At 48.3% G+C, this 17716-nt stretch overlaps 1 protein-coding gene across 1 annotated transcript in view; it reads left to right on the top strand.

The window, feature by feature from the left end:
• Nucleotides 1-17716, top strand: part of TRPM5 (transient receptor potential cation channel subfamily M member 5) — a 473179-nt gene that overhangs the window by 70099 nt on the left and 385364 nt on the right. Inside the window, exon 5 of the mRNA XM_069625407.1 lies at nt 10148-10212. Within this exon, the coding sequence (XP_069481508.1) occupies nt 10148-10212 (65 nt within the window). The remainder of the gene's footprint in view (nt 1-10147; nt 10213-17716) is intronic.

Here is a 17716-nt window from a genome sequence, read left to right as displayed (position 1 = left end):
GGTCGGGCGCTGAATCAGTGGCACTTCGGTTCCTAGGTGCATGTGCAGGAAGCAGGAAGCGCTGTGCTTCCTGGTTCCTGTTTGTGCTCTGTGGGAGCTGGAGGGCTTTGTGGAGGCTGCAGTTGAGCTGTGTGAGGATAGGCCCAGGCTGTGTGCAGCTAAGATTTTCTTTTTATTTTACATATTACATGTGTGTAAATCAGTGAGTGTGTGATCTATGAGTGTGGGTGTGAATGAGTGAGTGAATGTGTGTGTGCATGTGTTTGTGCTGGGCCGGGGAGCGGGTTGTGGCACGGCAACAACGCATTTTTTATTGGGCATCTATCATAGATGCCCAGCAAAAAATCATCCTTCTTTTATCAGCAGGCGGTTGATAAAAAAATATGATGATGTGCTATTACACGGCTAGACTGGCATTTTGGGGCAGCCCGTCAAGCCATTTCTTAGTGGGGCATGATATTGGATAGCTATGATAAATCAAGCTTGCTAAGCATTACTACGTGGCTTGATTGCCATTTTTCGGGCAGCATTTTTCGAGCAGCCCGTCTAGCCCTCTATTTCTGTTGCAGGATGTTTTTTTCCTGGGCATCTATGATAAACCAAGCATGATATAATTTGGCATTTATATAGCGCTACGAACCCTCAGGTATCTGAGCGCTGCTTATTATTACCCACGGTGTGTGGTGCTCATTTATCGACCTCGGAAGGATGAAACGCTGAGTTTGGCGCTGCCGGGATATGTGTTATTATGTGGATAGACTGGCATTTTGGGGCAGCCAGTCTAGCTTTTTCATACTGTGGCATGACATTTTTTACTAGGCATCTATGATAAAGCAAGCATGTTAGGTGGGATTACTTGGCTAGACTGGCACTTTGGTGCAGACAGTCTAGCTGTTTCGTATTGTAGAATGGAATTTTATTCTGGGCATCTATGATAAAGTAAGAATGATAAGTGTTTTTATATGTGTGGACTGGAGTTTATTCTGTAGCCAGTCTGGACATGTTTTCTTATTGTGGAATGGCTTTTTTTTTAACCAACTTTTTTTTCTATTTTTAACTTAAGACAATGGTTGAGCTTTCGTTACAACATGTGTTAACATTGTTATCAACATGAACCTTTTATTCAACCCCCTTGAACTTTCTTGTAGAGTATAGTATTGTCTTCATACTTTTCCCCACCCCTCCCCCCCACGACCTGCTCCCCCTTTTCGTTTTATTAAATGAACCAATCAAAAGCGTAGTTGTAACCAGAACAGTTCCAAGAGGCAACCCCTCGCCATATCTTCTGCTGCCTTTATCTGATATGGATGTTTCTAAGAGCCCGGGGTTTAAAGTATTGATTCTCCCGCTCACCCACATAGTCCTGGAGTGGGTCCCATATGGCCAAGAATTTCAGATATGACCCTAATTTTGTGGCGCAGATGTTTTCCATTGCCATAACTCCCCACTCTTTCACTCACCACCATGGGGTTGTAGGGCCCTCCACTGTCTTCCATCGTTGGGCCACTGTCATCCTTGCTGCAGCCAGAAGGTGGGTTATGAGGGCCGCTCTGTTTCCTGAGGCTGCATAGTTCCCTTCTGCCACTGCCCCCAGCAGAATGACTTTCGGGGACCATGGTAGGTCTGCGCCCGTTATGTCCCTGATCAGGCTCAGTATTTCTTTCCAGAATATTTTTATCCTTGGGCACGACCACCACATATGGAACATGTCTCTCTCCTCTTTCTCCACACTGCCGCCAGCATTCTGGGGGGTACGAGGGGATCATTCTGTGTATTCTACTTGGGGGTAAGTACCAGCAGTAACATAGTTTGTATGCCGATTCTTTAATTGCCGTGGATTTGGATAATTTGTGCGCCCTCCTCCAGATTTGACTCCATTCTTCCTGCGTAATCTCTTCTCCTATGTCCTGCTCCCAATCGTTCATGTACTGGAGGGAGTCGTCTGTTTGCGCCTTATCCAGTAGCTTGTATAGTCTAGTGATCCCTTTTTCATGTGTCCCCTCCCGTATTGTTAGTTCTAGGCCTACCGGGGGTCGTAACCCTGCTCTTTTTACCTCTGGGTGTGAGTGCCAGTGACACAATTGAATATATTTGAATCTGTGGTTTTCGATGAATCCGAATCTATCTTTACATCCTTCAAAGGTGAGTGGGGCGTCGTCCTGATACATGTCTTGTAGGGACAATGTGTCTGCTTCGTTCCAGCCTTCCCAGAATCTTTTGTGAAGGCCAGGTGAGAAATCTGGATTATGCGTGATAGGGGATAGTGGGCCCAGACCTAGTTTGACCCCCCTGCTACGGATAGCCTTATCCCAGCTGTGTAGGGTCGTTTTAGTGGCTGCTAATAGGATACCTCCCGTGTCTCTTGCTTTTGTTTTTAGGAATGGTAGTTTACTCAAACGGATATCTGTCGCAGTCTGTTCTATTTTCCCCCAACCTGGAAGAGGGTCTTTACCCGCCCATGTCAATGCTGGTGCTAATTGAGCTGCTAACACGTATCTCCCTATATCCGGGACTCCCAGCCCCCCAAGTAGTGTGGGCCGCATCAGGATCCTTTTTTGGATCCTCGGCTTCTTATTTCCTCAGATGAATTTAAACGCCGCCTTTTGGAGTTCTAGGATCTGTTTTGGGGGGATGTCCACTGGGGTTGAGCTTACTACATACAGTACTTTGGGTAGCAAGGTCATTTTTATCGCTGCTATTCTAGCAAACCAGGACAATTCCTGGGCATCCCATCTCTGCAGGTCTTCCTGCAAGCGCTTCCATAGAGGTGTAATGTTTGCCTTGAGCAGATTCTTGACGGTTCTAGTGATATGGATTCCTAGGTATTCGAGGGACTGTTTTTCCCATTTCAGGAGATAATGTTCCTTCGGGAGAGCTATGTCCTCACTACCTTTGGTTATATTCAATGCTTTGGATTTTGAATAGTTTATTGTGAACCCTGATGTCTTTTCGAACGTCTGCAGTTCTCTGATTATTCTGGGTAATGTGTGTCTTGAGTCCGCCATATACAGCATGATATCATCTGCGTAGAGGGCTATCTTGTTTTGAATCTCCCCGGTGCGCACCCCTCTAATTCCCGGGTCTTCCCTAATTCTGCAGGCAAATCGTTCCATTGCCATGGCAAATATGAGCGGGGATAGAGGGCACCCCTGCCGAGTACCCCTCCGGATATTGATTCTTTCTGAGGTGTAGCCATTCACCATTAGTTGCGTAGATGGATGCTGGTAATTTGCCAGAACCATCTTGGTGAATATCGGTCCACAGCCAAAACCCTCCAATATCAGTTTTAGGTACCTCCAGTCTATGCTGTCGAATGCTCGTGTGGCATCTAATGCGGCGATCGGGAATTTTAGGCCCCCCCTGGCCCTCCAGTCTATTATGTCAATTACGCACCGAATATTATCCTGGGTATGTCTCCCCCTTACGAAACCTGCCTGGTCTGCGTGTATTATCTCGGGCAGTACTGCTGCCAATCGATTTGCCAGTATTTTCGCATACAGTTTTGCATCTGTGTTGAGGGGAGCTATGGGGCGGTAACTGGTGCATTCTACTGGGTCTTTCCCAGGTTTTAGGGGTAATATCGTGGTCGAGTGTCCCATATCCTTTGAAACTGCTCCCCTATCCCTGATTAGACTGAAGAGGCGAGTGAGGGGGGTTGCCAATTGTGTCTGGAATATTTTGTAAAATCCATTCCCTAGTCCGTCGGGGCCTGGTGCCTTTCCCCTGGGTAGTGCTGCTATCGCATCACACACTTCCTGTATTGTGATGGGGTCCCCCAATTTTTCTTTTTGTTGTTCCGATATCTGTGGCAATTTTACGGCTGACAAATATGACTCTTGTTCTGCTGCATTCAGGTTCTCGCTAATCAGCAATTTTTTATGAAAATGGACCATCGTTTCTAGTTTATCCTCTTCTCCCGTCCGCAGTTCCCCTCTACTATTTCTTAGCCGGGTGATATAATTACACGCCTTCTGTTTGTGTAGTTTGGCTGCCAAGAATTTGCTCGCTTTCCCCCCGTGTATGTAGTATGATTGTTTCGTGTTTAGCAGCATTTGCGCCGTTCTATCTGCGGTATGGTTTTCTAGTTTGGCTCTGGCCTTCTTAAGGTCTCGCCAGGCTCTGGGCGTCTGACGGGTCTTATGGAGCTTTTCAGCGTTTCTAACCTCTTCTTCCAATTTGCGCGTTATAAGGGCTCGCTCCCTATAGTATTGCGTTGCTTGTGGTATGAATTCCTTCCTAATTACTGCTTTCCCCGCATCCCACACCACCCTCCAGTCCACCTCTCCATTGTCATTTTCAAGGAAATAGTTCCCTATGGCTTCTTCCATATGTGCCCTAAGTACAATATCCTTCAGGATTGTTTCATTTAGCCTCCATTGTGGTCGGGGTCTATGTATTGTCCCTTGCAGTTCTATGCAGGTCACGACTGGGGCATGATCGGAGAGGTATTGGACACCAATTTCTATTTTTTTGACATAGGGGATCAATGTAGAGGACACCAGAATCATGTCTATTCTAGAGTAACCCCTGTGCACTGCTGAGTAGTGTGTGTATTCTCGGGTGTCCGGGTGGAAAAATCGCCACGTTTCTATCACATCCAAATCTCTGAAAAGATTTCCAAAGGCTGGTCTGTTTCGCTGATCTGCTGCGGTTGGGGGGAGTGTTTTATCTAATTGCGGGTCCATTACACAATTAAAATCCCCTCCTATTATCACTCGGCCTTCGCCCATCCTCCCAATTTCTGGAGTAATTTAGGGATGTACTGGTCCTGTTTTTCATTGGGGGCGTAGAGTGCTAGTATTGTATACAATTGACCATTAATAGAACCCTTTACCCCCAGGTATCTGCCTTCCTGATCCTTCAGTGTTTGTTGTTTGCGAAAGTCTAAGTCTCTGCTACATAAGATTGCCACCCCTTTTGTTTTTGTTTGGCTTGAGGTGAAAAACTGAAGAGGGTATGTTCTGCTCCGCATCCTTTTTTCATCTTTCTGGAGCAGATGCGTCTCCTGTAGGATCACTATCTTTGATTGCATGGCTTCCAATCTACCTAAAATCGAACGCCTTTTAGCGGGGGAGTTTAACCCCTGGACATTAATCGAGACAATGTTCACTTCTTCCATTGCTCCCTAGGTGGAGATTGTCTGCCTGAGGGTCCCTATGTTCTCGTTCGCTATAGCTTACTCTGCCTGTTCCTGCTTCCGTTTCATATAACCGTGGAGCTGGCTCCTTTTTCTTCCCGGACTTTTGGTTCCCTGCTTTCCTGTCCTTCATTCCAGTTCCCTCCCTTACCCACCCCCCGTCCCCCTTCCCAATCCTGGGGATGCATGAGGCCTGGGCTCCCAAGGGGCCCCCCGCTAGTCACCACGGGCCTAGGGCCTCCGACCCTTCCCCAGTTCACAATAGTCAGGAATTGTATTACCTGACCCTGCTTCCAAGAGTTATGACCTCCTACCTCCATGCGGGCGATTCCATTCAGCCGTGCTGTTTTCTCACATTTGGTTAGCACTTTACTCGTTATCCGTGTAATGGGCCGAGTCTGGGTCTGTTGGACCTCTCCGTTCCCGGTCATGAGTCGGCTGTAAGCTTCCGGGTCTTCCTCTCCTCCCTCATCTTTGCTTTCACTCCGTTCACCATTCCTATGGTTTGCTGGACGGGCCGTTCATGTTTGGGCGTGGGCGCACAGGCGCTTCTGGTTGCTCATCCTCCAGGTGCAGCAACACCAGGCCCTCTGTGCAATTCCCGATTCTCCTCTGTTTTCCTTCCCATGTAAACGACAGGCCAAACGGGTACGTCCATCTATATCGGATTTGCTGTGTTTGAAGGGTCTTCGTAACCGGTTGCATTAGCCTTCTTTTGTGGAGAGTAATCAGGGCCAGGTCCTGGTACAACTGTATACGGGACCCATTAATCGTAAGGTCTCCGTTTGTTCTTGCCGCGCGTAGCACCTCCTCTTTCAGACCATACGATATCATTGCTATCAAGACATCTCTGGGTCTCGACCCCAGTTCGTTGCGTATTGGGCCCACGCGGTGTATCCTGTCGAAGACGATCGTCTCCGGTTGGACATCTGCTAGCAGGCTGCTGAAGCAGAGTTGCATGGTATCTTTTAGGTCCTTGTCCTGCACCGATTCCACCAGGCCCTTGACCCTAATATTGGATCTCCTTGAGCGATTTTCCAGATCCTCCGCCTGGAGTTCTAAGTTGTTTGTTGCGGTCGCCAACTGGTCCAGTAGCAGGCTATTTTGGTTTGTTTCTTCCGTGACATTCGAGAGGCCCCGTTCGACTATGTCCACTCTTTCACCCATCTCCGCCATTTCTTTATTGACCTCCTGGAGGGATGATTTCAGGTCCTCCCTTAATTGTTCCATTTGACTCTGGAAAGCTTTGGTCATTCTGGCCTCCATGCCTTTCAAGCAGTTTAAAAGTTCGTCCTTGTCTATTGCCATTATGCTAGTTGGGAGGTCCTTTACTGCAGGGGTCGGCTCAGAGGCGGGGATGGTGATTCTGCGTGTGTTTGTCACCTCTGCCGCCAGCACTTCTCAATTTGTCCTTCCTGGGGTCTCACTGGGGTTTTTGCTCTGGATTTCCCCTTTTTTTATCTGGCGCCCGCCATCTGAGTTGCTCTGCATGTATGTTGCTCCTGCGTCGCCGGGTGCCCAGTACTTCGCTCCTATAACTGTATATTGCTGGAATGTGCTGTGTCCTCCCACGTATCTAGAACACGGGGCTTGCCCTCCGCCGTTGTGTTTCTTGCCTCTGCAAGTTTTATTTCTTGTGTTGCCCTTGCCGTGTCGTTGCAGTAGGGGATTAACCAGGCTTATTATCATGGATGATCCCACTATCACAAGTCCATCTGCATTTGTTGTTGCCTTGTGCCAAGCCGTTTTCGGGATCGGGCGACAGACACCCCAAGCCAGATCCCGTGGTGTACGTTGTTAGGTGTACTGCTCCGTTGTGCCGATGGGGACGGGTGGTTCGGGGTAGCAATAATCTCATCGTGTCAGGCGAGTCCCCACCTGCCGCTCACTCCTGGTTATTTTTAGGCGGGCACACGCCCTGGTAGTGAACCCAGGGGCCACCACCTACTTTTCGGGGTAATATGCCACTGCCCCTCTGTCTATCCGTACTGTTAATGCAGGCCCTGTGTTGTAGTTGTTCTCTTCTGGGTGCTTATTGCTAGGCGGAATCCCGATGGCACACACTGTTGGCAGACGGGCTAGTAGAGATGGGGCAGATTATCGCAGGTGCAAGGTGTGCAGTGCTAAGTCTCATTTGCCTGCCGTGACTCCGGCCTTCCTCCCAGACCCCCAAAGGCTTGGGAGTACTCCGGGGAGCGTGATATACTGGTAACCACAGATCTTGTATTTCCTAGGTGGTTTCAGGAGGGGGGGGGGGTTGGGCCAGACCTCTCACCCCTGTTGGTTGTTTGTACTCACGGTTGAGCCCTCCGGAGCCTGGGGGGTCCGTAGCAGAGTCACCAGGGTGGCAGCACTTGGAGCCTTAACTTGCTTCTGGCACGCTGTGTGATGGACTGGGGTTGTGCTCCGAGGGGGGGTGGCAGGATAGATCAACGTGGAGTTTAGTCACAGGGGTGTGGTGCGTTCACCGCCATTGGGGAGGGCTGATTTTGCCAGATTTTGTTTCCCTATGAGGTTTCCCCAGGTAGCAACCTCCAGATGGTTAGCCCCACAGGGGGCTGCAGTGGGTGAGGGGGGCCGGGCGCGCTCCCGCGTCGGCCCAGGCCTGTGTGAGGGCAGTTGCCCTTATGGTGGCTCGGGGGGACTCCACACTTCTCCCGGTGGTATGTCCTGTGGGGGGCCTTCAGTGCATCAAAGGGGGCCCAGGCACGCTCGCACGTCGGCCCGGGCCTGTGTAGAGGCAGTTATAGGCCACATCACCTTTGTGGTGGTTTAGGAGGACTCCTCGTGGAGATTCTGTGCCGCTGGGGTCCCAGGCCGGGGGCGGGAAGAGGAGCCGTGTCCCACTGGCAGCTGAGATGGTGCCCGGGGGCACTTGGTGTTAAGGTGTCCCCGTAGCGGGGAGTGAGAAGTGGGGGGGCTCGGGCGCGCTTCCGCGACGGCCCAAGCCAGTATGTGGGGCTGCAGATGAGGGCTCGAGGAGCCAAGCGGCGACAGCAGGGCACCCGGCCGTTCCCCGGATCCTCCCGCCCCTCAGAACAGCTCTCCCAGCTGCAGCGTGTCGGAGACTGGCGAGTCGCGGGTACTGGAGAGGCAGAGGCCCAGATCCCTGCGGGGACCCTGCGATCACCTGGTTTTGCAGGCAGGGCCAGAGGGTGCGGGCTCCGCAGGCTGCCCGTGGCGCTGTGCTCGCCTGCGGTGGGGAGGAGCCCGGCTCTGTGGCTCCGTTTCTCTCACGGCGTGGGCCTGGATAGGGGACGGGGAGCGCGAGAGCTCCAAGTCAAGTTTCTCCGGGACCCGGCCACCTCCAAGGCTCGGCAAGGTGGTACCGGGGTCCCCAACAATTCTGACTGCCAGATGTACTCTTTTTAGGCAGGTAGCGTTCCTTTGGCCTTTGTTTCTCCGCAGTTCTCCCAGGGCCTTTGGGGAGCAGAACGTTCAGGCAGCCATCTTGCCTGCGCCCCCCTCTGGAAAGGCATTTTTAAAGGCAAAGCTAAAAGGAGTATGCACTTATGTAGAGATACTGCCATGTATTGGCACAGCTAGTGTGTTCTTATAGTATAATTACTGGCATTATGTACAATGCGAGTGTTTTCTTATATAGGAATTCTGGCATATATTGGTGCAGCCAGGATGGACATGTATGGGCACAGGCAGTGTGAAAACGTTGAAAAGATTTTTTATACTGAGATAAATTGTGGCCGAAGGTATCATGAAAATATGTTGAGAAATGCCTGTGTATACTCTTGGTAACTTACAAACTGTCTGGCTTTTTACTCAGTTTTACACAAAAAGTGTGCTGTATAATACACCCAATATTTAAAAAGAATTCTCGGGGAGAGGGAAACTCCCCAGCCCATTAAGTTGATTTGGGGTTCTCTTGCTGCAATCGGTCATGCTGAAATATTTTGGGGAAATAATTGCACCCCTCAAAATAAAATATTCACCAGCTGTCACTGGATTTAAAGTGACCATTGCTGGCACAGATAGGTTGTCGTAAAGTGAAATCACATGCATGACGCTGCTGCCACAACCTACCCATGCCAGTAATGGTCACTTAAAATCATATGCGTGAAGGCTGAATCGATTCATGCGTGTAATTTAACGTGACCGTTAGTGGCATAGATAGATTGGGGCAGCAGCCTCTCGCATGCGATTTACGCTGACCACTACTGGTATAGATAGATTCCAGCTGCAACCTTGTGAAAATGGTAGAAAATGCTTTGTGTATTGTGCTGTTGATAGTACGGCATTTACTTGATTGCTTTCCATTTTTATCCTAGAGAACCAACTGTAAATTGCATTACTTTTTCCCTCTGTTTTTCCAGAAATGGTGCTGCACAATGCATATATTTCAGCACATTATTTTTAAAACAATTCTCGGGGGGAACGCCCCCCAAACCCTGCTGAAATTATGGGGGCTCCCCCCGCGCCGCTCGGTCGCTTGGACTAATAGGAGGAAACATTGAGAACCCTCTACTGAAAACATTCACGACCCAGCGAGGGTTTTCTTACCCATGAGTCATTTACAAATCTTGGGGCCCCTTTCAGGATCTATTCCCCCCCGCCAGCCCTCCCCCCGGCACCAAAATCTGCCTCTGCCACTGCCCCTGGAGGATTATGGCCTTAGTCATGTTCTGACAGTTTCCCATCTTTGTGCGGTCAATTTCAGTTTGCTTCCTTCTTTGTATAGTTCACTGTTCACATGTATTCTACCCAATAGCAGTTTCCAGTTCTCCATCATGTTTGCTTTCTTCTGCTAATCCACTGTTGTCCACAGTTTTGTCGAAATATCTGGAATATATCAATCCGAATACTAATTACAATCTTGTTCCAAAAAATGAAGAATTTGAAATGTGAGTGAATATCCATTTTTGCTGAATCGGAGATGACTTGGCACGCTGTTTTGATTTCCTCGTCGGCTACCTTTACTGTGTTCATATCTTTAACATTTTTCATTTTGAGGATCTCTTTTGTAGATGTTCACTGCTTGTTATTGTTTTCATACAGGAACTGGCAGCATTGAAATCCCAGTCCTGTGCTTACTGATGAATGGAGGACCAAAGACCCTAGAGGTATGGAGATCTGCTCCCTTTATTCAGTGGGAAGTCCATGCACTGCTCCAAAGAGGAAGTTGCGAGACAAAGACATCAGACTACATTTGTCATCAGCCGCTATGTGTCATGTGTGAATCAAAGATGGATAACCAGACAATACAAAAAAAATGCATTTCAAAACCATTGCAGTGGCAGGTTCACTAGCAAACAACTGGACATTGATATCTCGATTAACAGTCATTTGGGATTGGGCGGGAGACACGCATCCATACCTAACGGACACACACATGACGTAGCATCTCATCAACCATCTCCTACACTACGTTTGATTTCCTATCCTGCACCCCATATGTTTGCATTTTTTTGTGGTGCTTCATATTATTTCTACTTCCTGAATTACTAATCTAGTCTTTCTATGTCACTCCTGAAATTAATGTTTATAAACGTGCACAGACATTTTGGACTCATTTTTTAAAAAAAATGCCTTGGAGGTCATTACAAGGTTGGCGGTAGCCGTGCCGGTAAATAAAGTCATTTTATTTCCGGCAATGGGCAATTACCGGGGCATTACAGTCCCGGCGGACCCGGTAATTGCCCATTACCGGGCGCCAGAAAAAATTACTCCCCATTCCCATTTGAGTCCTATTGGACTCAATGGGAATGGGGAGGACCGTAGAACCGGCACCATTCAGAATGGTGCCGGTACTAACGTCAAGGTCTGCGGGCAGGTGCCGTTCTGCCCGCCAGGTCGGACCTGGCGGGAGTTACGGCACCCGCCCTCAGAACTCGCAGTTTGCCGGTCCGGAAACAATGGTACCGGCAAGCTTAGGGGTACCGTTGTTTCCGGACCAGCAAACCTGTAATGAGGCCCAATGACTTGCCTTTTTGGGAGACAAATGTTTTACCATTTTCACTTTTATCAACACAAGAACACACAAACGAATCAAGAACCACTCGAAATTCAAAACTTGTCTTTTTCCTGTGTATGGTTGCGTGTGCCTCTTCATAAAGTTGCATATGCAACACCGGCGTTCATTTCATTGGCACAGAATGTATTTTCAGCTTGACTCAGCGATGCAACCCAGATTAGGAATGCGCTGTAAAACGAAATAGCCCCTTTGTACTGCCAGGCCTTGACGATTAGCAGCTCACTCCATTTTATTTCTTTGATCATATTCCTTTGGAATAAGGAAGGCAATGTCTCAATCTACATACATCAATACATTAGTTCCAAATTGCTTTGCTATTGAAAAAAAAAATACTTTTGTCATTGATACACACCTTATTTCGTGTGTAAATCGAACGTTTTCATAGCACAGCTCATTGGACATAGGGAAGCAATAGGTTGCAGTAGCCATCCTTCACTCCCCCTCCACAGCCTCCACCCCCCAGTTCAGCAATGTCTAACAATATTGCTAGCATTCACACCGAAGATATCCCCTGTTGCCAGACCATAAAACATCAGATTCGGTTTATGCAGAACAATTCTATGCTTCACATGCGGCTTGTGAATCTGCTTTGCTTAGGCCGCCATCTAGTGGTTTGTGCGGATTTGTGTGCAAAGTGGTGGTCGACATGGTGTGCCCGTTGATGTCCTCACATTTTCTTTTCTGCCATTGGTGTGACCGGCGGAGAGAAAGCTGCACTCAATTACCGAAAACGTCTCTATCGAAAGCATTGACGAGCAAGTCGATTCTCTTTTCGTTGATGCCAGATAAGCACACTACATTAGTAGTCAGTGGTTATACATGCCTTGACAATGTTCTAGTTATGGAAGAGGAGTCATAACAAGATGAGAAAAAAGAATAGAGTTAGGTTTGGGAAAAACAGGTTCAGCCTTTTCCCAGCACACCTATCACTGGACATTATCTCCAGGGCACCCTACAGAAGATGACTACCCTTTTACATGATGGAAAACAGCGCCTTACTCTAAGGAGAAAGAGAGCACTTTCATTGGAGGATGACATCTCCAGTCAATATTATCCATCCCTGTGATTTACAGGATAATTACATGCATGAGTGAGAAGAGCACAGACAATATCCTCCAAAGGAGAAAGAGGGGATCCCATAGATTATCCTATGTATTCCTCAGTAGGCTATGAGCTACCCTTTTTAGATTCTACCACTGACGATGAGGGAAAATATACTGCACCACTAAAGAAAGCAGCTGGCAACTTCGGCATTTTATTTATTTATTTATTTGTTTTATTTATTGGCTATTTGACTTTATGGGGGATACTATGGAGCAACTTCAACTCGTGGCTCACTGTATTCCTGTTTTAAAATCCGTAAAAAGACAAATTAAGTTTACCTTGAAAAAACCAGTCAATGTTAGAATTGAGAAAGTATCGCCCACCTAAGACTAGAGCATCCTAACTATGCCAGAGCACAGTCCGTCCCTGATTCCTTAGTAGTCACTTCTGCATGGAAGAGATGGGGTGCCCCTAATCAACCTGGAGGTTTCACCACAGAAGAACAGAAAGCTTTATCTGCGAGGATGGAAGATGGAGATAGCAGCGTCCTACAGCCCACATATAGTAGATTCGTCTGGCCTGTTGGCCCGAAGTGACAGGGCTTGTTGGGGTCAGTTGGATACCCTAGCCAAGGGCATGCCTAAAGCCATTCAAGCAATGGCTCCGGGAGGCTTAATAGCATCCATTGTCGAAAATAAGGACAGTCTGGTGCTGCCTGAGAACACAGGTAAACAGATAGCCAATGCTGCCGTTGTAAAGCTTCATTTGTGGCTATGTTGTTCCCGTTCGGAGCTGGAAACTCAAGCCACCCTTATGAATGAACCTCTACAGGAAGAAGGCCTGCTTGGGAAATTAGTGAATGACGGGTATCCTCCTGTCGTATTACATTGCAAAACTCGAGGCACCATTTTTTAAATGCACATTGTTTACCGAATTTTGGCCGAGAAATGCAGGGGGTAGTTTGCGATAAGGTAATATGGGTTTGGGGAGAAAGTGGGGAGGTTGGTGTGTAGTGAAGGGTGCAGGGGGTTTCACAACACATTTTGGAGAAAATAAATCAGTTAAAATATCTGTGGTGGAAAAACTGTGCAGTGAAAACACATGAAAGCCCTGCTAGACAATTCCCAAAAAGTATTTTATACATTAAAATCTTTGAACCAACTATCTGTGCCCTGTGCAAGGCACAGTTTCTCCAGCTCATGCAGGCCCTACAGGGGGTAGAGCCAAAAATATATTTAAATAGTCAACGTGTTAAATTCCCCCGTAGCACGTGGCGGCAATCTGCACTCTTTTCTGCAAAGCAAATTTCTTATGCTGCAATACAAAGGTCGGTGTCGAGAAAGTGAAACAAACTTCAGGGGTTCCCCACCACAGAAATGATCTTTCATTCCATGTTCCTTCCCATACAACTCCAGTCAGTGGGAGAATGTTACTGTACAGTTTGCATATCTACGTGGAGGAAGAAAGGACACGGAGATAGGCACCTTTCAATTTCTTAATTTTTGTTCCATTTTCTAACTTCCCCCACCATAGCTCCTCCTCGTCCTCCAATGGCCATGTGTCCCTTAAAGGGCACGTATGTAATGGGTTCCCTCACAACACCTCCCCACACATATCTCCTTATGTCCATCTCATATCTCTTCAATGAGTCTGCTGGGTCTTTTGATCACCCGTCTCATCCGTTCCTCTCCCTCACTCTCGTTCTCTGTGGGTACTTTGCCTTCCTGCTGTACGGCTCACTCCTCGCCACCGGTCGCCTCTTGGGTGTCCTGCACCCCTGCTTGTTCCTGGTTCAATGCTTATTCTCCCCTGGGTATGAGTTGCTTGAAGAATGTTGCATTTCTGGTCACTTCCTTCTTCCCGTTGGTGGCAGTGACCATTGTCCCTTTCACCTCTGTCACTCGTAAGGGCATGCTCTTATATCTGGAATCCCCCTTTCTGTGTATCCTCTGCTTCATCAGGACCTCCTCTCCTTGTCCAAAGACCTTCATCGTTGCCCCTCTCTTCCAGTCTGTTCGCTCCTTGGCTAATTCCTTCCCTCTGGCATCTCTCTCTCATAGCTCATCCTCCATGACCTTAATCTCTCCTGCTTGTGCCTGATTCACTCTGACTGCCTGCACAGGGCTTGTTGAATCGACATCTCTTCAATCATAGCCTTCTATATGGTCCCCCTTATGGATGACATGAACCTGTCTGCCATGCCATTGGCCTGTGGCCACAGCTGGGTTATCTTCTGGTGTATGAAACTCATGGCCGTTGATTTGCGGCTGGTTGTCCGTTTTCATTGTGTGGGGGATGCCCCATTCACTGAAGACCTCATCGATAACACCAGCTACCTGGGTGAATGCTGTGGACGAGACCTTCTTTAACAAGGGGGAATCTTGAGAACTCGTCCATGATCACTAGTAGGTGGTCTACTCTCTCTAATTGTCTGTAAAACTCCATTGCGACCTTTTGCCAAACCTGCTTGGGATTCTCTGTCTCTTGTAGTGGGAGGGGCGAATCACACCTGGATATGCATTGGCATGGGAAACACTTCCTGACCGCCTCCTCCACCATGATGTCCATGAATGGGAACCATACTGTTTGCCTGAGTATCTTCTTGGTCGCCTCTACCCCCCGGTGTCCTTCATGTGCCAGCACCACCAGACCCCTTTGAAGGGACCATGGTATGACGAGATGACATCTCCTCAGTAATATCCCTTGTTAAGACCCTGCCACCTCTGTGCACACTTTTGCCATTCGTTCATCTCTTGCTTGTTGGTCACCCTGTGACGTGGTAGCTGCCGTTTATAGTCCTTCCACGCGTTGGTGCTTGTTAGTTCCTTGGCCATCATAATGGACAGGTCTTCGTGCGATGCCTGTGCCAACTGTTCTATCGTCAATGCCGGTGGCATGGCCTGCTCAGGGACTTAGCAGAGATACTCTGCATCCCCTTTTTGCTGTGACTGTTGCCGCAGACTCGGGTGCCATGAGATGTAGTTGGCTTAGTTGTTGTCCCCTCTTGGCCTGTGGATGATATCATAATAATATTCCTGGAGGTGGATGCCCCACCTCCCTATCCTGGGTGGCATCTTCGTTCTCGGGTTGCCAGACAACAGTAGGGTTTAGTGGTCAGTTACAAGTGTGAAACTCTTCCCTATCACAAAGTGGTGGAAGTATTAGCATACCCAAACTGCTGCCAAGCTTTCTTTCTCCGCCTGCGAGGATGCACTCTCTGTCTGGGACAGCGCACGGCTAGCACAGGCCACCACAATTCCTGCCGGTGCCGAGGCTGTTCACGCTGGGCAAGAATGGCCCCCAGCCACATGGGGCTGGCGTCAACCACAATCTCTGTGTGCCAGGCCGGGTTGAAATAAGCCAGATGTGTCTATGTGACTATGATGTAGTGAATGTGCTGGGGACAAGGCGTACACCAGCTAGGCAGTGCAACTCACTACAGACACGGTAGCTGTCCTTTGGTATTTGCCACTGCACTTCTACGCATTCACAGTCACTGGGCCTCATTACGACTCAGGCGGTAAGGGGTTTACGGCGGCGTAAACAGCGCCGACCCTTACCGCCTGAGTACGAGGTCCCTTAGCGCCATGGCGGATTTAACACCTGCTTTTAGCAGGTGTTAAAATCCATGGCGCTAAGGGACCATGGAGTTAATTACGCCACCGTAATTTACGGTGGCGTAATTAACGCCTTCCCCACTCCCATTATGCCCTATGGGGCAAAAATGGGAATGGGGAAGGGTAAATGGGGATTGGGGACTTACCGCCCCGCCGACCTCGGAATGGGGCGGTAAGTCCGCCTACCACCATGGCGTAAACGTAGTTTACGCCATGGTGGTAAAGGTACGACCCAGGCGGTAACTTACCGCCTGGGTCGTAATGAGGCCCACTGTCCTCTACAGGTTTCAACTGCACCTCCTTACTTGTTCGATTATATTGTTTCCAGAAATGTCTTTTCAAACACTTGTTTTATTATTTCTTTTTTTCCATAAATGTATTGCAAACACTCCTAATGGGACTCACGGGGAGTTGTAGGCATCAACTCAGCCTCTTTCTGTGGATGACCGAGGCTGACAGGCCTCCGAATCTGCGCACATGTGCCACAAGGTGCGCGGACCCAGGCAGTAGTGGACCCTGGTGGAGGATGGTTGTGCTGGCCTTAAGCGGCATAATGAGATGCCGGAGAGCAGCGCTGCCCAACTGGGAATCCGGGAACACCCGGGAAGCGGCGGTGCTCACAGGACGTGTCACAGGTGTAGGAAGCCGGGGAAGGTCCGGCAGGATGCAAAGGCCGATGCGGGAGGTATTGGCTACCTCATAGCCTGACAGGACGCTGCAGGGCTGCAGCTATGGAGGGACAACAGCTCAGCTAATTTCCCTCGTCTCCAGTTGTTGGGCAGTTTGCATATGTATGTGGAGGGAGAAAGGACACAGAGACGCACACCTTTCACTTTCTTAATCTTTATGACTTTTTCTAACTTCCTCCACCATAGCTCCTCCTCTTGCTCCAATGACCACTTGTCCCTTAAAGGGCTTGCACATAACGGGTTCCCTCACAACAAATGTCATCATTCACCCACACATAGAAGGAAATAACATCAGGCAAGTGGCTGCTGAACACAGTGCGACAGGGCTACTGCCCAGAACTTTTCACCAAGCCGCACAACATTCCATTGGAGAACCACAGACCATCCAAGGAGATTGCTGCTCTGTTAAAGGAGAAAGTACACGATTTCCTACGAAAGGATCCATCAAAGAGCTTCCTAGACAAGAGAAAAATACAGGTATTGAACATCTTTCCTAATTAAAAAAAAAAGTAACCTAATCATGAGGCCAGTTCTAGACTGAAGGCCAACTAATGAGCTTTCAAGCATGGCTAACGAGATGTCAAGCACCAAAATTGCAAATGGCAATGCTCAGTAATCCCATTCTTATAATAGGGAGAGTGCATGGCCACCTTGTACATGAAGGATGCACATGTCTACACTTCATGGTAGTCAACATCCACTGTCAGTACAAACTATTTACTTTTGGGTTAGTATTGGCACCTTGTGTGTTCACAGAGGTGTGCTACCAATGGTGGCTGCACAGACAGTCTGTTAAAATATACCCCTATCTTGTTAAAATATATCCCTATGTAGACAACTGGCTCATGACAAGGAACAGCACCACACAGTCTCAAAACTTGCATCATCTAGAATTAAATGCAGCAAAGTCAAGATTTCAACCTAGCAAAATCATATTCCTGGGTGCACATTTGGACAGTGAATTGGCAATTCCCTATTCATCAGAGGAGAGGGTGCACACATTACTGACGCAGGCTGATTTTTACAATCCACAGAGTATCAAGGTGTGTTCAATCATGAGACTCCCAAGCATGATGGCATCATGCGTGTTCCTAATTTCTCATTCTCGCCTTCATATGCAAAGAGTTCATAAATTGTCCTTTTGAAGTACCCCAAGTTACCTCATTACTCTTCAACCTCTACCTTAGTGGCTTCCCCTCCTTCCTGAGTTATCTCAATCTCTGCTTCTACAACTATGCAGAAG

Source organism: Ambystoma mexicanum, chromosome 11 (assembly GCF_040938575.1).
Source record: "Ambystoma mexicanum isolate Mex_15411 chromosome 11, UKY_AmexF1_1, whole genome shotgun sequence".
In the NCBI taxonomy this organism is placed as follows: Eukaryota; Metazoa; Chordata; class Amphibia; order Caudata; family Ambystomatidae; genus Ambystoma; species Ambystoma mexicanum.
The sequence above is the reverse complement of the archived record's forward strand: the minus strand, read 5'-3'. Positions and strand labels throughout refer to the sequence as shown.